General features: G+C 44.2%; 2 protein-coding genes across 3 annotated transcripts in view; one reads left to right on the forward strand and one right to left on the reverse strand.

Moving 5' to 3' along the window:
- LOC311240528 (myosin-16-like) overlaps window positions 1-3,830 on the reverse strand; it is a gene marked incomplete at both ends in the record, with an annotated part of 45,355 nt that extends 41,525 nt beyond the window's left edge. Inside the window, 3 exons of the mRNA XM_084329107.1 lie at window positions 1,943-2,099; window positions 3,229-3,372; window positions 3,621-3,830. Coding sequence (XP_084185233.1) covers window positions 1,943-2,099; window positions 3,229-3,372; window positions 3,621-3,830 — 511 coding nt within the window. The remainder of the gene's footprint in view (window positions 1-1,942; window positions 2,100-3,228; window positions 3,373-3,620) is intronic.
- A 14,092-nt stretch (window positions 3,831-17,922) lies between these two features.
- The window catches only part of smurf1 (SMAD specific E3 ubiquitin protein ligase 1), a 135,276-nt gene continuing 130,526 nt past the window's right edge, over window positions 17,923-22,672 (forward strand). For both annotated transcript variants that reach the window (XM_084328732.1, XM_084328733.1), the window contains exon 1: window positions 17,923-18,150. In XM_084328732.1, the coding sequence (XP_084184858.1) occupies window positions 18,096-18,150 (55 nt within the window). In that variant the 5' untranslated portion in view covers window positions 17,923-18,095. The remainder of the gene's footprint in view (window positions 18,151-22,672) is intronic.

Consider the following 22,672-nt stretch of genomic DNA (forward strand, 5'->3'; position numbering starts at 1 on the left):
ACAATTAGGATTATCTATTTATCCATTTACTAAGACATTCTCCCCATCGGTGGGGACACCTGCAGAAGTGCTTCTCAACCTGGTCATGATCCCCCAGAGGGTTGCAAAATAATTTTGGTCAGGGTCATGAAAACATAGACAAATACATGATCATGTTTATACTCTTTGGTATGTATGCTTCTCTCTTGTGAAGTAATGCATATTTGAAGTCAAAAGCCCTCCTCCGATCATTAATCCGGTCAAATAGCCTGAAAATGGGGAAATAAAAATCATTATTTTGTGTGGAAGTTCACCATTCTGTCAATACTGGATTATATCAGGCGGTTGCGAACAGGCATTGTTGTTCTTAGGGGTCATAAACCAAAAAGGTTGAGAACCATTGCTCTAGAAACACTACTTGATTTGCTCACAGGACAGGTGTTACTCCCTCCTCCCCTAACCTCTCTGCTCCGCTGACAATATCCACACAGTGGCCATTTTGCTCTTATGTCAAGCTCAGGTTGGGTTCCTTTCCACCCATCACATAAGAGCAAAATGGCCACGTGGCCATTATGGTCAATTCTCCTCCTCCCTCCTTACTCACAGTAATTCTGCCTCCTAACCTCACATTCCACTACTGCCCCCATATGGAAATTAACTATAGTAAAACTATAGTATTCCTGTGAATCACTATACTGCAGTGGTAAATCTCAGTTTTCAAGTGGTGATAAATTATTTTCCACTTCATTAGACATAGCAAATGGTTTTAATAATTTCTTTGCCAATGTGGGTCACACTCTTGCTAAAGATATTCCACCTACTAATGTCCTATTGATAATATTACAGCCTATTTACCTATGTAGTTTTGAACCACCCACATCTATTGAAGTGCTTGAAATCATTAATAAATTAAATAATTCAGCAGCCGGACATGATGAAATCAAGGCCAAGCTTCTCAAGGAAGTAGCTACCTCAAACATCATGCCATTAACGCATACATACTTGATGTCTCTTTGAAAACAGGTGTAGTCCCGAATTACTTGAAAGTAGCTAAGGTATTGCCACTTTTCAAAGAAGGTGACCCTTGCCTCTTCAATAATTACCGTCCTATATTGATCTTACCCTGCTTCTCCAAGGTTTTGGAGAAGTTGGTCTATGCAAGAGTGTTAAAACACCTCAATGACAATAACATCCTGTATAAGCATCAATATGGATTTAGAAAACAAGTCACTCAACCTATATGGCTCTCCTCCTACTTACTGACAAAATATATGAAGCATTATTATATGATAATAAATTTGCAATTGGGATTTTTCTAGATTTATCAAAAGCCTTTGATACAGTGGATCATACTATCTTAATATCCAAACTGAATCAAACCCTCAGCTCAGAACTCGGCAGAATCTGCACCTGGCTCGCTGATAACAAACTATCATTACACCTGGGTAAAACAGAGTCCATTCTCTTCGGATCAAATAACAAACTCAGCCAGACCGACGGCTTCTCAGTTACAGTGGGTGACAATATTGTTTTGCTGAAATGGTGCGAAATAAAGAAATTAAATAAAAAATATATATAGTGTACTATGAAAAAAAAAACAATATGGGAATACTATAGGTTTTACACACCTTTTTAGATATACACTGATTACACGCCTTTATATCTGTTTATATCTGTGTATCTGTTTATTATGCTTCATTTATTAGGAGAATGTCTATTCTCCTATGGCCCTTTTCTTGATCTTCTCTATAAAGAGTATTTGAGTTGCTAGAAAAGTGCTTCTTAAATTAAATATATGATTATTATTATTATTTACTATAGTTCATTTTCGTATGGGCTCACCCCTCCCTGGTCACAACCCCCCACCCACACACACCCACACACACACACACACACACACACACGCACACGCACACGCACACGCACACGCACACACACACACACACACACACACACTCCTCACCCATCAACATGTCATGGTAGGCATTGTCGGAGATGGAGAAGAGATGAGGAGGAACTTCACTGCGCTTCTTTCCCTTGTACAGCTGGGCTACTTTAGCTCCATAGATGGGAAGCCACATGTATGGGTTGATGGTCACACAGAACAGGCCTGAGTAGGTCTGGAGGAGGAACACAAGGAGGTTAGGATACGTGTCCTAGTAGTGGACCAGAAGGCTAAGGTGCAAACCATGTACTCCGTAATGTCGTGGGTTTGAATCCGACCATCCTCTCTCCCATCTGTCCTCTCTATCCCCACTGTCTGATGAAGCAGAAATGCTAGAATCTTGAAAGAGGAGGTTAGGATATAATATATGGTGTTGGAAGTATATTATCTGGTATTTTTAAGTACTGTGTATAGTATTATATGGTGTTTTGAAGTACTGTATATGGTACAATCTGGTGTTTTGAAGTACTGTATATAGTATTATTTGGTGTTTTGAAGCACTGTATACAGTATGATCTGGTGTTTTGAAGCAATGTATACAGTATGATCTGGTGTTTTGAAGCAATGTATACAGTATGATCTGGTGTTTTGAAGTACTGTATACAGTATGATCTGGTGTTTAGAAAAATACTGAATTGACATAGCAAAGTATATTCAAATATAAAAGAAAACATGCATTCCAAAAGGCCCTGTGTAGTGTACTTTTAAATAGCTTCATGGCATTTTCATGCATCAACAAGAATATGCAAATGGCTGTCTGAGCTTGGGATACACAGGAGACTTCTGTGCTGTATAAATAGAGATATATAGTCAAATCATACAGATGAGTTATGTATGTTGTGTTATGAACCATTAGCCTTTGTAATGTGGTATAATGTGTTTCTGTACTATCTACTTTATGTTTGACATACAGTTTTCAGTCGACTGTAGTTGTGTTTTACTGTATTCAGTGTTAGGTAGTAATAACTATAGCAGCCTTACATAGATCCTCATCATGTAGAACGTTTTCAGTAGTTTGTTGTGTTATTAGTCACTGTTAGGTAACTATAGTAGCCTTACATATATCCTCATCATATAGAACAGTGTCAGGTAATAACTATAGCAGTCTTACATAGATCCTCATCATGTAGAATTGTGTTCGGTAATAACTATATCAACCATACATAGATCCCCATCGTGTAGAATGTGTACCTATGTAGATCCTCATCATGTAGAATGTGTTGTTATGGTTAGGTAACTATAGCAGCCTTACATAGATCCTCATCATGTAGTATGTGTTGTTATGGTAACTATAGCAACCTTACATAGATCCTCATGTGGACATATCGGCTGCGCAGGTTGTTCATGACGCTGGCCTCATTGAGGATGGTAAGGTTGGCCATGTCGCTGGCCTGGTAGAACTTAGGAGGATTCATCTGATGTGTGTCAGCCTTCTTCACTATCACCGTCTGAAGGCAGTGAATAATAATAGTATCTTCATCATTGTCGTCATCATCATCATCATCATCAAAATGATTAAGATTGATAACTTTGTTACAATAGGTTGAATACAACATTCTCTAAAACATTCTCAACAATATATTTGTAAAATGTTCACTTTTACTTAACTATATAAGCAGACATATTGGCTTGATCATTAAACACTATAATCATGACAGTATGACAACACCGGGGGAACAGTCTCACAACTTCTTACGGTGTTCTTGATGGTCTTCACGGTGACTTTGTCCCCGTCTTCAGACTGGATCTCCCCGGCGATGAATGCCTCCTTCTCGTCTTTGACCCAGCAGGAGCGCTTACTGTCATACGGCTTGCTCATGACCTCCAGGCGCTCTGCCTCAGGAGGAGCCAGGAACGGCATGGGGTCCACATCGTCTCCACACTCCCCTTTATACCCACCCGGCATGGCTTCTGCTGCTGCGACCGACACACACCACCAAGTGACTGACTAGCTCGATACACACACTCAATAAGGAGTGAGAGGCTGGGGGGGGGGGGGGGGGCAGAGATATCACACACAAAAAGAAGATGTTGGTAACATTAGTATAGATGTAGGTACCATAGATATTGGTTTTCACCGGTGACCCCCCAACAAATTTATGTGTGTTCCTATGTGTCGCCCATCGCATGTGTGTGTTCGCTGCATGACTATGTTGCAATGTGTGCTGCGAATAAAGACTTCTTCAAGTCCAGTTTAATCTGAATCTTAATTAGCATAAATGTACAGTAGGTAATGGTATATAGTATAGATGTAGGTACCATAGATGTTGGTAACATTAGTATAGATGTAGGTACCATAAATGTTGGTAACATTAGTGAGGGCAAAAGACATTGGTTAGAAATCCTTTAGAAATATTTTCTTTTCCATTATAGAGATCTAAACCGAGGTACGTACCGAACCGTGATTTTTGCGTACCGTTACACCCCTAGTATGTACTAATTCAACCTAGTCAAGAAGTATTGTATGTACTAATTCAACCTAGTCAAGAAGTATTGTATGTACTAATTCAACCTAGTCAAGAAGTATTGTATGTACTAATTCATCCTAATCAAGAAATACTGTATGTACTAACTCGATGCCATTTGGCAGGTGTTCAAAGGCTGGGGGGAAGAGGATGATAACAATGTGTTCTGTCCAGAGGCAGGGTGGGTACTTACTTATACACCACGCTACACAAACAGGAGATAGGCTCCTTGCCCTATGGGCTGATGTGCCTGCTCACAGAAAGTGTTAACTTGACACAATGAAAGTAAGTAGTGAGTTCCAGAACAACAGTTAGAAGATCTACATGAGCGGGCAGAGGACAGACTGCACACAGAAGACCAATAAACACCATCTATCCAAATCTGAATGTCAGTTTAACGAGGTTCATGTGAATGTAGCGTGAACTCACCGGTGCAGGAGGCAGACGTGGGCTGAGGACGACTACGGGGTGTGGGTGCGTTAAGGTCTTATATCAGGTCCATCTCCTTCCTGATATGGTCACAACTCTAAAACCAGCCATTGCCCAGAGGTGCCATCCCTCTGAACCGTCTGCTCGGACCACTGACAGCTCCAGGGTTTGGGAATTCTTCATTCCATCTATCTCCTTTTAGGGAATCCCTGGAAAGCCATCACTCGGGTTCCATACATCTCCTGTCTTCACCCGATCACTCACTCACTCACTCACTCACTCACTGTCCCTCCCTCCCTCCCTCCCTCCCTCCCTCCCTCCCTCCCTCCCTCCGCCATTCCATGCCTCCCTTTCCAGACCTTCGTTCCTCTGCTCCATCAATTCCGTCCTCTCTCTCTGGGGATGAGATGAGTAAGACATCTCAAGTTAGTTTAAAATCATCAACTCAGGGAATATGGCTTTAGACTATGTGCACAGAGAACATTTCTGTCTTACGTGTAGGCTTCTGTTTTACATGTAGGCTTCTGTTTTACGTGTAGGCTTCTGTTTTACACGTAGGCTTCTGTTTTACGTGTATGCTTCTGTTTTACATGTAGGCTTCTGTTTTACGTGTAGGCTTCTGTTTTACACGTAGGCTTCTGTTTTACATGTATGCTTCTGTTTTACATGTAGGCTTCTGTTTTACGTGTATGCTTCTGTTTTACATGTAGGCTTCTGTTTTACATGTAGGCTTCTGTTTTACATGTATGCTTCTGTTTTACGTGTATGCTTCTGTTTTACATGTAGGCTTCTGTTTTACATGTAGGCTTCTGTTTTATGTGTAGGCTTCTGTTTTACGTGTAGGCTTCTGTTTTATGTGTAGGCTTCTGTTTTACGTGTAGGCTTCTGTTTTACATGTGGGCTTCTGTTTTACATGTAGGCTTCTGTTTTACACGTAGGCTTCTGTTTTACATGTAGGCTTCTGTTTTACGTGTACAGTAGGCTTCTGTTTTACATGTAGGCTTCTGTTTTACATGTAGGCTTCAGTTTTACATGTAGGCTTCTGTTTTACGTGTAGGCTTCTGTTTTACGTGTATGCTTCTGTTTTACATGTAGGCTTCTGTTTTACGCGTACAGTAGGCTTCTGTTTTACATGTAGGCTTCTGTTTTACATGTGGGCTTCTGTTTTACGCGTACAGTAGGCTTCTGTTTTACATGTGGGCTTCTGTTTTACGCGTACAGTAGGCTTCTGTTTTACATGTAGGCTTCTGTTTTACGTGTAGGCTTCTGTTTTACATGTGGGCTTCTGTTTTACGCGTACAGTAGGCTTCTGTTTTACATGTAGGCTTCTGTTTTACATGTAGGCTTCTGTTTTACGTGTAGGCTTCTGTTTTACATGTAGGCTTCTGTTTTACATGTAGGCTTCTGTTTTTCTATTTTACATGTAGGCTTCTGTTTTACGTGTAGGCTTCTGTTTTACATGTGGGCTTCTGTTTTACGTGGAGGCTTCTGTTTTACATGTGGGCTTCTGTTTTACGTGTAGGCTTCTGTTTTACGTGTAGGCTTCTGTTTTACAGGCTGACTCTAGAGGTATGTGGCAGGGCCTCAGAACAATGACAGATTACAAAGGCTGAACAGTGACATCTCCTTAGCAAATGATCTCAATACCTTCTATGCGAGGTTTGAGGCTGTGAATAACAACACCAGCCTACAAGCCACGGCAATGGGGGGGGGGGGTCTGCTGATGGAGACTCAGTGTTCAGGGTAACAGAGCATGAGGTGAGGTGGACCTTTAAAAAAGTGAATATCAGGAAGGCAGCAGGACCGGACGGCATCCCCGGCCGCGTCCTAAAAGTCTGTGCCGACCAACTGGCCCCGGTATTCACTGACATCTTTAACCTGTCCTTAGAACAGGCTGTCATCCCCACCTGTCTGAAGAAGTCCACCATCATCCCTGTACCCAAAAAATCTACGCCCGCTTGCCTCAACGACTACCGCCCTGTAGCTCTCACCTCCATAGCCATGAAGTGCTTTGAGAAGCTAGTGAAGGGCTACTGTACATCTGTTCCTCCCTCCCCATCAACCTGGACCCCCTGCAATTTGCATACCGCCCTAACAGGTCCACGGAGGACACCATAGCCCATGTGCTGCACACAGCAGCATCACACCTGGACAAGAGGCAGGGGAACTATGTGAGAATGCTGTTCATCGACTACAGCTCAGCATTCAATACCATAGTCCCCTCCAAACTCATAGCCAAGCTCAGGGACCTGGGCTTGAACTATGACCTCTGCCAGTGGGTCTTGGACTTCCTGACGGGCAGACCCCAGGTGGTAAGAGCAGGCAACTGCACCTCCTCATCCATCACGCTCAACATAGGGGCCCCCCAGGGCTGTGTTCTGAGCCCCCTCCTCTACTCCCTGTACACACATGACTGCGTGGCACAGCGGAACAACAACACAATCATCAAATTTGCTGATGACACAGTAGTGGTGGGCCTGATCTCTGCCAACGACGAGAGGGCCTACCTGGAAGAGGTAGAGAATCTGTCACAGTGGTGTCAGGAGAACTGCCTCTCCCTGAACGTCAGCAAAACAAAAGAGATGATTGTGGACTTCAGGAGGTCGGGGTCAAGAACTACAGCCCCCTCAGCATCGACGGGGCACCGGTTGAGAGAGTGAACAGTTTCAAGTACCTCGGAGCCCACATATCCGAGGACTTGACATGGACCACACACATTGACAGTGTTGTGAAGAAGGCACGACAACGCCTCTACTTCCTCAGGCGCCTAAGGAAGTTCCAAGTCAGTCAGAAGATCCTTAGGAACTTCTACTCATGTACAATAGAGAGCATCCTGACTGGCAACATCACCTCCTGGTTTGGGAATAGCACTGCACAAGACCGTAGCAGACTACAAAGAGTGACACGTTCAGCCGAACGCACAATTGGAGGGGGCTTCCCACCCTCCAGAACATTTACAACAAGCGGTGCAGGGGTAAGGCTAAGAGAATCATCAAGGACTCCAGCCACCCGCACAACTGCCTCTTTGAACTGCTGCGGTCAGGCAAGCGATACCGGAGTCTTAAGGCGAGCACAGAAAGACTCAGAAGAAGCTTCTATCCCCAGGCCATCAGGCTGCTCAACGAACAATAAACACTATGCAACAACCATCAAATGCACACAGCACACACACCCACACGCACACACTCACTTTAAACAAACATCACACTGCAGCACCCACTCTCCACACTTTAGATCAGGGGTTCCCAAACTTTTCAGGCCAGGACCCAGAAAATAAGGCGTCAGAGAGCCGCGGCCCAATGCACATCGTCAGGCTTTTTTATTTTTATTTTTTGCCAGGCGACCGATTTTTTAAGCCAAATATCACTTCAATCCTATTAAGTTAGTTCAAGTTAGTTATTCATTTATATGTGCTATTTATGAGAGGGCTAACTTGTTGCAAAATAATAATGATAATAATAATAGCCTCATTAAAATACTATTGTTGCTTCGGTTGTTTTCAGCGTTTTATGTGCATAATCTGTTATTTAGTTTGAAATGTTCGTTGAAATAAGTAGATTTTACATTTTTGTGTATTTATTAAGTTAATATAAAACCATATAGTCACATTTTAGAATACAATAGAATAGAATTTTAGAATACAACTAGAAACACTGTCCTGGCCTGCTTCTAAGTTCAGTGGCCTGACAAAAAAAAATTTAATTAAAAAATTTAAAATAAAAAAAAAAATTAAAAAGATTTTTTTTTTTTATTTTTTTTTTTTTTTTTGTAAATCATCTCGCGGCCCACCCGTGGCTGCTCGCGGCCCACCTTTGGGTCGCGACCCCGACTTTGGGAACCACTGCTTTAGATCACCTAAACACACTTTATATTTATTGGTAAAGGATTTGCCCTACAACTCGTACACCTTACTGTAAATTGTACCTCATCCCATTTCTGCTTTGCACTATATAGTATTGTATATTAGTACATTGCATAGTATATTGTATATTGTATGGTAACTCAGTTACTTCTATTCTGCATCGAACATTGTACATATGTCTATACTGAACACCGTGACCTCTATTTTTACTTCTATTTTACATGCTATACTATTTTATTTCATACTTATCTTGTCTAGCACAGTCTCTGGAGCGTAACAGTAAGAAGCATTTTGTATAAAAGTATTCTGTACTAGATTTACCTGCAATCTATCTATCTATCTATCTGTCTTGTTAAAACTATATTTATCCAAGGTTTAATCCTTTCACTACCACACTCAACATCCTGACTTGCAGTGATATGACAGTCATCCCTGACAGTGTAGGCTATCTGCCTACCATCAATGCTCCAGCGACACAAATGTCTACTGTCAACAAGGTGCTTAACCAGTCATTAAGCATCATGCAGTGCTTAGACCTGATAAAGATTGTCTGTGTCTTTGACCAAGCCCTGTATGCAAAGGCTGTTGAGATCACATGGAAACATGCTGGCAAGTTCCAGAATATCAGACTTGGGGTATTTCACACCATCTGCACACTGCTGGCAATCATAGGAAAGTGTTTCCAAGATGCTGGACTCCAAGACCTGTGCATTCAGTCTGGCATGATCGCAGAAGGCTCCATTGCTGGGGTCATGGGTGGCCGCAAGTACAACAGGGCAGTGCGACTACACAAGCTCTTGTATGAGGCTCTCATGCGACTGACATGGAAGGGTTTCCTCTCTTGGTTGGAAACAACTCACATGAATGACATGGTTTATTTGGATGAAACACTAAAGGTAATTGACAGCCTTGGGGAAAATGTCTCACAAGCCACTTTGAAGGAAGCCCTCGAGAACAGCTCTTGTGCACGCATCATATAACTGTTTGAAGTCTACTGCAAGTTCCTCAGAGGTGGGAACAGCAGCCTCTCCAGCTTCTGGGTGTCCTATTTGGACATGGTCGAAATCTTGCTGGGGCTCATCCGAGCATCCCGAGAGGGAGACTGGATGCTACACTTGGCAAGCATTCGAGCAATGATCCCATGGTGCTTTGCGTATGACAAGATGAACTACGCACGCTACCTCCCCTACTACTACGCCCAGATGTCTCAGCTGTACATCACACACCCAGATGTGTACACAGAATTCATGAAAGGAGGCTTCTCTGTCCAACTGGGCCCCACTAATCCCTTTGGCAGTATCCCAGTTGACCAAGCTATAGAAGAAACAGTGAACAAAGACACCCAGACAGCTGGAGGGACGAAGGGATTCAGCTTGAAGTCAGGAGCTGTGGCCAAGTATTACCTAACCGCTGAGTATAGAAGCATGTACCTCAGACAGCTGAGAGACCCGACAGATCAAGGCACGTCCAAACTGTCCCATCCAGATCTACAGCGCCCAAGAATCAAGAGAGATGAAGCCGATGTCCAGTCTCTTCTTGACCTTATGCAGAACAAGTGGTTCAATCCCATGTCCCCTGATGAGAACGATCTGGTTAGCCTGACCACTGGCTCCATGGCTCCACCTGATCTCCTGAGAGCTCATGAGATAGGAGAAGAGGCATACCAGGCATTCAAACAAACAAGGTTACATGAGGACCCACCATCTTTAAAGTTTCATGACAAGATGACCAAGCAAAGCCTGAAGACATTCTCCAGCTAAAGCTAAACGAAAGAAAGGGCAGGATGTGGTGCTGAGGGCAGACAGAAACCTGTTCAGCCACATGATCCTGTTGGCTGAAAGCAGGAAGATAGACATGAAAGATGTCCTTGCCCACCCACTGGGCCCACTGCCATGGGCACTTGCTAATGCTGATGGGTCTCTACGAAAAACAAACACGGCTGCACTTGCCAGAGAGCTGGAACAGAATGTGTCTCCTGCTGAACAGATCCCAACACCATCCACTTCCATCATTGATGGGATGAGCCTGGTCCAGAAAATGAATGGCAACAACAAAACTCTTCACCCAGGTCCTCCACGAGGGGGCACAGAGTCAGAGGATTGATGTTGTGTTTGATGTTTACCGCCAGATTTCAATCAAAGATGCTGAACGACAATCCGGGGGGGCAGACACTACAGTCCAATACAAGAACCTGGCAGGAGGACACCACATACAGCAGTGGATAACTTTCCTGTGCAGTCCTTCCAACAAGACCAGTCTCATCAAGTTTCTGGTGGAAGAGTGGCACCTCCCACAATACAGAAAGAGGCTGCATGGCAAAGTGTTGTACACAACCTGTGAGGAAACCTGCTACAGGTTGACAGGTGGTGGGTGTGAAGTAGCAGAACTGCAATCAACACATGAAGAAGCTGACACTCGCCTGCTCCTGCATGCATCAGATGCTGCAAACATGGGCTCAAAAGCAGTCATCATCATAGCTGAGGACACTGATGTCATGGTGCTTTGTCTTGCCTTCCAGAAGGACATCACCTGTCCCATCTACATGAAGTGTGGGACCCAGAACCACAGCAAACTTGCAAGCTCAGTTGGAGACAGCCTATGTGACAGCCTAATTGGCTTACACGCCTTCACTGGCTGTGACACTGTCAGTGCATTCGCTGGCCGGGGGAAGCTGAATGCCCTGAAGATGGTGAAGAAGGATACTTCCTACCAAGAAACCTTCAGTGGACTAGGGCAGTCATGGGATGTGAGTGAGCTGTTCCAGAGAATTGAGGAGTTTACATGTCACATGTACTCTGCTAACAGCAGCACAGTAGAGGTGAACCAACTGTGCTACCAGCTCTTCTGTACCAAAAGGGGAGAGGTCGAGTCCAGCCAGCTTCCACCATGTAGAGACTGTCTCTTCCTGCATGTTGAACGAGCCAACTATCAGGCAGCAATATGGAAGAGCAGTCTGCAGTCTAACCCTGTGGTCCCAAGTCCTACAGAGCATGGATGGAAAGACGATGAGGGCAAGCTGGCAGATGTAGTCCTGGAATTGCTAAGATGCAAGTGTGTCCGTTCATGCAAAATGCCAAGCTGCACATGCTTATCAAATGGACTGGCATGCACAGATATGTGCAAGTTACAGACATGCAGCAACCAAAAACTGCAGGATGATCCAGAACCTGACTTCGAACTCGAGGAGTCATTCAATGTACATTTTGTTTATAATGTTGTTCTGTTTAATAGGTTGTTCATAAAACTCTAAGTGGTTCCTTATCTCATTGTGGTGTCCTTTATGTCCTGTATATGTATGATAAAGACAGACCACTTTGTGACATTATCCTAGTTATCTGACCCAGTTAATAATGCCCATCTAATTTAACACATTGGCGGCCACTGGGATGCGTCTAATATCACTCTAGAAGACGACCAGCATATGTAAACAGACTTGCACAGTCCGTGGGGCTGTTTGTAGAGCTAAATCTATACTATATAGTATTGTTATCTGTCCATTCTCATTGTCAATTGAGACCATAAACCGTCCCTTCAAAATGGCTTAAAGAAAAAATAAATCATCAATACGTTCTCATTTTATAGCGCAGTGAATATTAGCGTTATAAGGGATTCCGGCTAGGATATTTCCTGGAAGGCTGGATAAAGGGCTAATAGCTACTAACGTTATATCCAATGGCATTTCCGTTATACAGAAGCTACAGTTAAAACTCGAACTGCATATGATCGGTACAATCCTCAAACAGTTCTGATTATTGATTACCAATAACCGTGTTCATCTCGGTAGCCACATACGCTGATCGCCTGGTTGAGTATCATAACAAGCTCTGTTCAGCATGTAATTTACGTGAAAAAAGATCTTACCATGAGCCGGTTGGATCCCCCCGAGCATTTCCCAGTTATCGATCGCCATCTGGTAGATTGATATGTCCATTGGCTGATGATATATCCCCTTACTGCATAGTGAAATCCGCGATCCAAAACGTATTCCGTGCAACAGGCAACAGCGATCGCTTCAGGTGGGTAGAAAACTACATTCGAGATCCAGAAAAAAAAAGACAGCTTCTGCCACAGGGAACACTGCATTATCGATACAGCGCCCCTAAGAGGATCTGGCCGGTAATGCACTTTCTCGAATTCAAAGAGTAGGGTACATCTGCAGTGCCGCTCGGCGACCTTGAATAGGTTATTAAAATGGAATAAAAGCCAAAACAACCTTGCCACGGATATATCCGTCCTCGGTCCTTTAAGCATGGATTCGAAACACGGATTAACGTTGTTGGGCGGGATTGTGTTAAGGCTCACAATGACCTGTAACAATGAAATAGTATAGGCATATTATACATTTCCTGAATCCTTATGGTCCTGGGAGTGTTGTAGATTTTGTATTTTGTGTCCCTGTTGCTCCTAGATGACACAAGGCTAAAAGATAGTATATCATTTAGGCGAAAATCGTGTAAAAATGTGTGTTGTTGACTGTTCAAAAAGCTCCAGTGACCTCTATATTGGTCAGAAAGATTCACATCTTAGCTTGAATGAAAGATGACATAGTCCCCTTTAAAATGATACCAAACACAATATTGTGAAACATTGACAGATGTCCTCTACGTGAGTCTAAAGCAGAATATGCACCAGCATCTGAAATGCGATTTCCTGAGGGGGTGGGTATACTTCATGACTTGATAATTATGATAAAGCTACCACTCTGGAAGGGCTATCATACAAAAATATCATCTACAGACATAGATATTTGAAAAAATTATATATAAGTTTATTCACCCTGAGTGGCATCGATATCTGGTCTGGCCCATGGACTAATACCCTACAGCAGCACCCTATGGGAAACACGGTGAGGGATTTCCACGGCTTTCTGAGATGAAACAGAATCATAGGAACACAGCGGTACTATCCTCAAACATAATGTATTCTCTTTTCTTCTTCTGGCCATGTACTGTATTCCCTCTGTCCCTGTCTTCTTCAAGTTGTTTGGATTTCTGTGGGGAAAACAACAACAAAAGAAAGTTATCTTGGCGCCCAAGTGGTGGTGGTGTGACTAGTGCATGTTTATTGTGTGTGTGTGTGTGTGTGTGTGTGTGTGTGTGTGTGTGTGTGTGTGTGTGTGTGTGTGTGTGTGTGTGTGTGTGTGTGTGTGTGTGTGTGTGTGTGTTTGATGGTGAGGGGGTGTGACTGTGTGCATGTGTATTGTGTGTGTGTGTTTGGTGGTGAGGGGGTGTGACTGTGTGCATGTATATTGTGTGTGTGTGTGTTTGGTGGTGGGGGTGTGTGACTGTATGCATGTTTATTGTGTGCGTGTGTGTGTGTGTGTGTGTGTTTGGTAGTGAGGGTTGTGACTGTGTGTGTGTGTGTGTGTGCGTGTCCATGCGTCCCCAGAGGTACTACCAAGTTTGTGTGTGTATTTGGTGGTGGTGAGGGGGTCTGACTCTGTGTGTGTGTCTGTGCTTTCCCAGAGGTACTACCAAGTTTGTGTGTGTGTATTTGGTGGTGGTGAGGGTGTGTGACTGTGTGTGTCCGTGCATGTCTGTGCGTCCCCAGAGGTATGACCAAGTTTGTGTGTGTGTCTGTGCGTCCCCAGAGGTACTACCAGGTGTGTGTGTGTGTGTGTGTGTGTGTGTCTCTGCGTCCCCAGAGGTACTACCAGGTTTGTGTGTGTGTGTATGGTGGTGATGGTGGTGTCTCTATGATGAGAACACATTCGCTCCCAGGGGTTTGAACGGCACTTTGAATAACACACACACACATACACCAACAGCTGTACTGAACTGTTTCGCAGGGAGAAGCTAATTGTAGTGTGTGTGTGTGTGTGTGTGTGTGTGTGTGTGTGTGTGTGTTTGTGTGTGTGTGTGTGTGTGTGTGTGTGTGTGTGTGTGTGTGTGTGTGTGTGTGTGTGTGTGTGTGTGTGTGTTGAAGGGGGTCTGTTAACACTAGTCCCTGGTGTTACCACTGCCACCTGTGGAGTGTTGACATAGTTAACATACAAATACACACAAACAGAGAGGTGGGCATGTGAATGGAAGGTTGTCGGTTAGAATCCGTCCACCGGCAGAGATCTGTGGGGCAGTTGTTGGGGTCGAAAAAGGTTATTGTATGTTAACCCCTCCCTTAAAGGGGTATTTACACCATTTTAAAGCTGAATCCTATCCTTATCAGACCGTTTTTTTGTCCAGTGTGGAGTTCTCTCTCCTGATTGGATCAAGTGTATTTTGTCTTTACTGCCGAACCCAGGACCTTCTAGCTGTGAAGCGACAGTGTTAACCACTACACCACTGTGCCGCTTTATCATGTAGACCACTTATTTTACCATGTAGACCACGTATTTTAACTAATAAATACCACTTACAGCTCAGTAAACCATCCCTGAGCATCACAAGACAATCTCTCAGGTGGAACCCCCAAGGGAAAAGAAAGAGAGGCAGACCATGGAAGATGATGCCAAGAAGATGGGACACACCTGGGGCCAGCTGGAGAGGTTGGCTCAGGATCGGGATGCTTGGAAAATTGTTGACAGCCTATGCCCCAAATGGGGTAAAAGGCATAAGTACGTAAGTAAGTACAGCTCCTTTAACTGCAGACACTAGTTTCCTAAACTATTTCCAATTGTAGTAAGCTCAGCTCAAGGATGATTGAGGAGGTTCTTGGGGGGGGGGGCACAAAACTCACAGCACACGTTGGTGAGTTTGATGTCAGATTATCACATGTCCTCCTCACAACACAACAGTTACTGTTGTGGTGCCCTTGAGCAAGGCACTTAACCGCCTGGAAAATAAAGTGATAAAGACTGAAGAGAATCAGATGAATGACTGATAATGACTGACTGAGAGAGAACATTTTTACTTTATATTGTGCTTATATAGAGAGAGACAAGAGCTTATGAGAGAGACAAAGTGAGTGAGTGAGTGAGTGAGTGAGTGAGTGAGTGAGTGAGTGAGTGAGTGAGTGAGTGAGTGAGTGAGTGTGTGTGTGTGTGCATTCAAGGCTGTGTGAGTGTGGGAGGGCTGGATGGTGAGCGGTTTTGCTGCTTATGGATTTTCTGTGTCCTGTAAACAGGTTGATCAGAGGCTCCATTGTTCCACCAGCTAATACTGCAGCCAGCTAACCTTAATGCCGCTAAAGAACCAAATCCCTCCAGCTCCAAACGCCAACTACCTCCCCTCAACCCCTTCTGTCTCCCCTGCAACCACCTCCACTACATAACCCTAACTACCTCCCCTCAACCCCTTCCGTCTCCCCTACAACCACCTCCACTACATAACCCTAACTACCTCTCCTCAACCCCTTCCGTCTCCCCTACAACTACCTCCCCTCAACATAACCCTAACTACCTCCCCATCAAACTCTACATAACCCTAACTACCTCTCCTCAACCTCAACATAACCCTAACTACCTCCTCATCAACATACATAACCCCAACTACCTCTCCTCAACCTTGACCCCTACAAAACCCTAACCGCTCCTTAATCTTGACCCCTACGACCACCTCTTCTACATAATCCAAACTACCTCTCCTCAACCTTAAAGGAACACACCAACATTATGGGAAATGCGCTTGCCTTCTTCTCCAGAGTCAGACAAGAAGATAGATACCAATTTCCTCCCTGCATTCAATAGAAAGCTATCTGGTTGCACGCTAGCCTAGCTTAGCACAATGAATAGAGGCAGATGAGAAGCGGCTTCAGGGCTGCCCCTCATGAAACTATAACTTTTCTCCAGCAGGCCACTGTGGTTAGTAGATTCAGAATATCACTGCCCAAATTAATTTATTACCAGCCAAAGTAAATTTTTAGAACAGAATAGACAGATCCAACACATGGTGCGGTAAAAACCACCTGCAGCTAAATGTGGAGAAGACGGGAACTGGTGGTGGAGCTGGGGAGGAGGAGGAGTGCACCTGTGGCTGTGACCCCCGTTTCAATCAGGGGAGTCGATGTGGACATGGTTGAGGAGTACAAATACTTCGGTGTGCACATCGACAACAAACTGAACGGGTCAAAACATGCAGAGGCACTGTACAAGAAGGGCCAGAGCCGACTCTACTTCCTCAGAAGGCTGAGATCCTTCAACACCTGTACAAGGATGTAGAGGATGTTCTATGAGTCTGTGGTGGCGGGCGCCTTCTTGTACGCTGTGACCTGCTGGGGCAGCGGACTGAGAGCAGGGGACACAAACAGGCTGGATAAGCTGGTCAGGAAGGCCAGTAGCGTGGTTGGGGTGGAGCTGGACTCCCTATACCGAGGGTAGCGGAGAGGAGGAGCCTTGCTAAGCTCCAGGCCATCAGGGAAAACCCCTCCGACCCACTATACACAGACTTGGCTGACAGGAGGAGCATGTTCAGTGCTAGGCTCACACTACCTAAATGCAGCACTGAACGGCACAGGAAGTCCTTCATTCTAACAGCCATGACTATACAATGCATCACTGTGCCTTACTGCATCACTGAGCACAGAGTGACAGTTACCATCTTCCTGGACTCTTACTTTTGAAACAGCACTGTGCAATACTACACCTACTGTAGACCTCAGTATATTTCTACTGTATTTATTTACTGTATATTTTATTCCATTTTTATTCTACTCTTATTTTAGGCAATTTGATTTGTTATTCTTATTCGTGACCTGTTCTGTCTAAATGTTTAATGTTGAGCGATTTGCAGTGTCAAATTTCCCTCGGGATAATAAAAGTATTTCTATTCTGTATACCTGCCAAAGTGGCAGAATGGGCACTTACCAGCCAAAGTATGTTGGTATTGGCTATTGGGCAATCACGCGTTAACAGAAGTAAAGATGTGAGTAACAATACGTAACAACCAATGAGATAATAACATCTTATACTTATAGCATAATCAAGTTTCATCATACATCATACATTTGTAGACACTCAAAGCACTTCACAATTGGTGGAAATTACCTCCTACACCACCACCACTGTGTAGCACTCGAACTTGGCTTAGAGTAGACCGACCGATGATGAATATACCTAATGTCATGCATAACATTGAATTTGGGTTGGTGCTAAACGATGTAACTAAAATAAATGTGTTCTTATTACAAATTCCCGAAATGATTAAGGCATGACACGCATCGCATGACGACTAAAAGTTCCCATCCCTCTTCCTACCGAAACTTCACGAGCACGCCCCCGTTTCCCGGAGGCGAGCACGTATTGCCGTAAGAATGTGACGTCAGAACGTGTTTGAGCCAGCCTGAAAATGTTCGTCTGTGTTGTTAGATTTCGAGGGAACGGGAGACTTTGCGAGGAAATAATACATTTTTACCAATGAAGAAGACGAACGGAAAGCACAGATTCTTATATTCTAGTTAGTCATACCGTGGTTGAGTTGCGAAATTGTGTCTTTCGGGGGACCCGAGTGGGAAGTTTGCGTGATCCGTTTTCCTCGGAGTGATGTCGAATCCTGGGACTCGAAGGAACGGGTCCAGTATCAAAATCCGTCTGACAGGTAAAACGGAACTGGAAGCGCTTATGATGATATATGTTGTGTAGCGGGGATATACAATGTTTAATCTACACAAACACTCTCTAGGCGGGAGACTGTCAGTAAACAAGCCACACAGTGCTTGTCTTTGAAGATCCTCAGTGCTTTGCCTAAACATCCGGTTTTTGTGTCGCTCAGCAGCGGCAGTGCTAGCGCGTTAGCCGCGATGCTAACTGAACTAGCCGCCGAGGACGAGCAGCAGACGGGCGCATATATAATAACCTGCTATATATAATTATATATATGATATACAGACACACTTCCACTGGGACAGCGTGTTAACTGCTGGCTACTAACTGCACAACACCTCAGAGCTTGACATGCAGTAGAAACTACCCAATGTTATTAGCCACCGCGAGCAACTTTGCCAGTAATAACAGCGGGTTTGCCAGCAGCGTTACTGGCTCTGAGAGGTAATAACGGTAGTTAGCTTGTGTTCTGCCCGCTAACCAGCTGCACCCTGCTGACCCGGTGCAGTGAGCTGTGCTGTTTAACGTTAGTGGGTGTAAGAAGCAACTGGTGAGAGAAGCGGCCTCTCTGAACATCGATCTGTCGGTGGATTCGACATGGTAGCCTAGACTATGGATATTGATTGGCTTCCCGTTTTTAGTTTGACAGATATCTGTATCTTCTAGCTAACGTTAGCCAGAAATGCTTTACACACATTGTGTGCTGCTGATGGTCATGTTCTCTCGCTGTGTTGTTCATTATTCCAGGGTCAGACTCCCCTGTGTTATTTGATGCTCAGAGGGTAGATAGGGGGCACACACATACACACACATACACAGCTGGAACAATGGTTTTTACTGTAGCTGCCATTGTAGCCCCGCTGGGCAGCCAGGGGCCTCTATTCAGATGTAAATGACGCCCATGTGCCGCTGGGCAGACGCCTTGTCCTCTGTTCTCCTGGTTCAGCCAAACACACACACTCACGGAGCAGGCTAGGCAGACTAAATAGTATTTTCTAGTTGTAGTGGTGTGTGTGCAGGCCAGGGCCAGTCAAGTGTGTGATTGTGATGGATATGTTTGCGAGTACCAGTGCTGTCCAAAATGCTGATGTGATCCTCTCAGTCTTAAAAGTGTCCCGCTAGCTTTTTGCTTGTGTCTTTCTTTCTCTCCACTCCATCTGATTTTCTTTCTCTTGTCTTGTGTCAATGTAGTGGGAGCTTGCTTTTGACAGCAGAGACACAAAGTCTGACACATTTCCACATGATGTCTTACTGTGTCTGTCCACTTCACACACTGCAAGCTACAAGACAGAGTCAAGAGATAGCCCACTTGGGGTGTGTGTTTTCTCATGATTTTCAGGTTTATTGGCCACACAGCTCCCATTCTTTTCTAATAGAGATTTCCTGTTTCCCCCCCCCTTCTTATTTGTGATCATGTCTGACTATGTATTTGTGTGTGTCAGTAACCCCCATACCCCCCCCCCAATCCCAAACAGAGGTTATTGCCCCCAACTGTGCCCCGCCCCCACAGGTATGAGTGGAATTCTAATTGGGTGAGGAATGTGCAATGAGCCAATGGGATTGTAATGCTGGCTGGCTGGCCGGCCGGCCAGCCAGCGGTCTGTTTAGTCTGTGGGAGAGGGGATCAGACAGGCCTCTGTGGCAGAGAGAATCACAAGCTGCACATGGGCAATATTTCCTCAACCCCATTGAAATCGTTCAGATTGGACATTTTGAATCAACCATTTACATGGACACTAAATAAACCAAACTGCGTTTACGTGGCTCAAAACATGTAATTAGAATATTACTCTTTTGATGTGCCCAGATCTACACTTAGCCCCTCTTGCACTCTCCTCTATATTCTGCTGCTTATTAATAAACGACAACAGAAATTCAAATATTCTGCACACGTGGGTTCATTTTGAAGGTCTCTGACTGTGCATCTTATAACAACTCGTTGTTTTAAGCCTTTCAACCTTGCTCATCCCCAGCTATAATGTAAAGCAATGCTAGTCAGTTGAGCTGCCGCGATTACCGCATTACCGCGGTATCGCTGTTACATCACGGCCACCGCAGAGTTAGGCTGAATACCGCATCACCGCTGTATTTTATAATAATAATAATAAAGTACCCTCCTCTCGTTGGGCTTGCGGCTCTGCAGATATACCCTACTCCTCTATCGAGGTTCCAAGCGACCCTATTGGGTACCAGAAAAGTCACGTGAAACATTGCAGACCACTGATTGGTCAGAAGAGAGACGCGTTGATCAGAGCTCATCACAATACGGCTAATAACGTTAGCTTTAGCTCCCCGCCGGAGTGGACTACCATCGCTCCTCAGGAGTACTAAACGAGACATAATGATTTTACTGTCTGCAACGAATGTTATAATAAAAGCCCTTCGTTCTATACACTTGTCTGATTGAAAACTTTATTAACAGACCGCAGAATGGGACAACTCGGCACGCTCTGAGCAAAGGAACTGAGATATGAATTGAGTATTGCTTGGCTTGCTATGGTCCGGTAAATACGCTGATGTTATTGAACGTATAACTATATAATGTTAATGCCACAAAACGAATGCCTTTATTATAAAGTAGTAACTTTATAGTAATAATAATAAGAACGGGTCGGGGCCCGGGGGGGTAACCACCCCTGCCCGCGACACAGAGTGAACGGCGCACGACCAGAGGGGAAACTTCGAATCCGTGTTTCACTTTCAATAACTAATGCGTGCTTGCCGAATCCCAAACAATATTCATGCTGCATCATCCTCTAAAGATAGACATTTAGACTAGAGGCAGGCTATATGCTACAAAGAGTAGACTACTACTAAAAAAGAAAATGCATTCAAACTTTTTTTTTAAATTTTTTGTGTGCGTGCGGTAATAACCGCGGCGGTAGGAAATATTTTGCAAAGTTGTGCGGTAAGGAAAACATCAATACCGCGGCAGCTCTACTAGTCAGGCACCATAAACCTCCGACCATGGTCATTAGGGGTGTAAAGTAGGCTTGGGCGGTATGACGTTATTACGGTATACCAGGGTATTTCGAGATCCCGCCGGTATGATTCTCAATACCGTGACGTCACAGACTGCTATTACAGACACAGAGTTAATTGTAGTGCACAGCACGCGCCAGCAGAGGGTTGCATGGCTAGTCGTTCCGGGAGCTAACGTCGGTACCTGGCTGGTTGCTGGCTAACTAACGTGGCTAATCATTCTGAGAGCTAACATCTCTGCCTGGCTGGTTGCTGGCTAACTAACGTGGCTAATCGTTCTGAGAGCTAACATCTCTGCCTGGCTGGTTGCTGGCTAACTAACGTGGCTAATCGTTCTGAGAGCTAACATCACTGCCTGGCTGGTTGCTGGCTAACTAACGCGGCTAATCGTTCTGAGAGCTAACATCTCTGCCTGGCTGGTTGCTGGCTAACTAACATGGCTAATCGTTCCGGGAGCTAACGTCGGTACCTGGCTGGTTGCTGGCTAACTAACGTGGCTAATCGTTCTGAGAGCTAACGTCGGTACCTGGCTGGTTGCTGGCTAACTAACTGGCTAATCGTTCTGAGAGCTAACGTCGCTACCTGGCTGGCTAACTGGCTATCGCTCTGTGATTTGTTTACTTGGTAACACGGGTTGCTAAGGAATTTAGGTTCGAGGTTGAAAGAACGGCCCTAATGTCAACGTTTCAATATAAGCGTTATGTATGGTGATAACGAGTATATTGTTAGCTTTACTTTGGTTTTGTTGTCTATAGTTGTTATTGCCATAAGAAACACCTTTCAGAGAAGGGGAGAATAAATTGATTTAGTCAAAAGGCTCCCATGGTGGAAAGATTTCACAAGAATAATTATGATTAAAAATAAATATAAAAAAAAGTGTTTAACAAGGTGCTAGTATAGGGATATTTGGTCACGGTGCTGTTATAGTCAACCAATTGGAGCCATGTTGATTATTCCTTCCATAGGAAAATATATTTAAATGTATTTTATTTCGTTTTATTTTTTTTTGTTATTACAAATGTGTGTTTATGGTTGAAAATGTTAGAGATAAATAAAGATCAAATCAAGTTTAGCTTTAAACTACATAATGTCATTGCATTGATACTAATACAAATCTATACACTGAGTATGGGGCTGCAGCACTGCAGATATACCCTACTCCAACGATCCACACGGACATTACACGGTGTTGCACTCGTTACCAAGTGGCTCTGCAGATATACCCACCCTACTCAGCTACAAGGCTCCGTTGGAGAGGATCTGTTGTGATTTTTGCACAATAAATATTCAACATTCTCTTTTGAGACTCCGCCTCAGACTCTTATCATTTGGCACTAAAAGCTAAACATTGTCACCGATATGGCTGTCCGCAACATGTCATTAATTGTGTACGCGAGGTGGTTCAGTGACGACGCTAACATGAGCTAGGTTAGCTAGCATGTAGCTGCAGATGGAAAGACTAACTTTACTGGTGAAAATGTGATTTACGTTGGAATACTCCTTTGCCAACTTGCTGTACTTTGCTTGCAGGTCTG

Source organism: Notolepis coatsorum (genome assembly GCF_963971535.1).
Source record: "Notolepis coatsorum genome assembly, chromosome: 14".
Taxonomy (NCBI): domain Eukaryota; kingdom Metazoa; phylum Chordata; class Actinopteri; order Aulopiformes; family Paralepididae; genus Notolepis; species Notolepis coatsorum.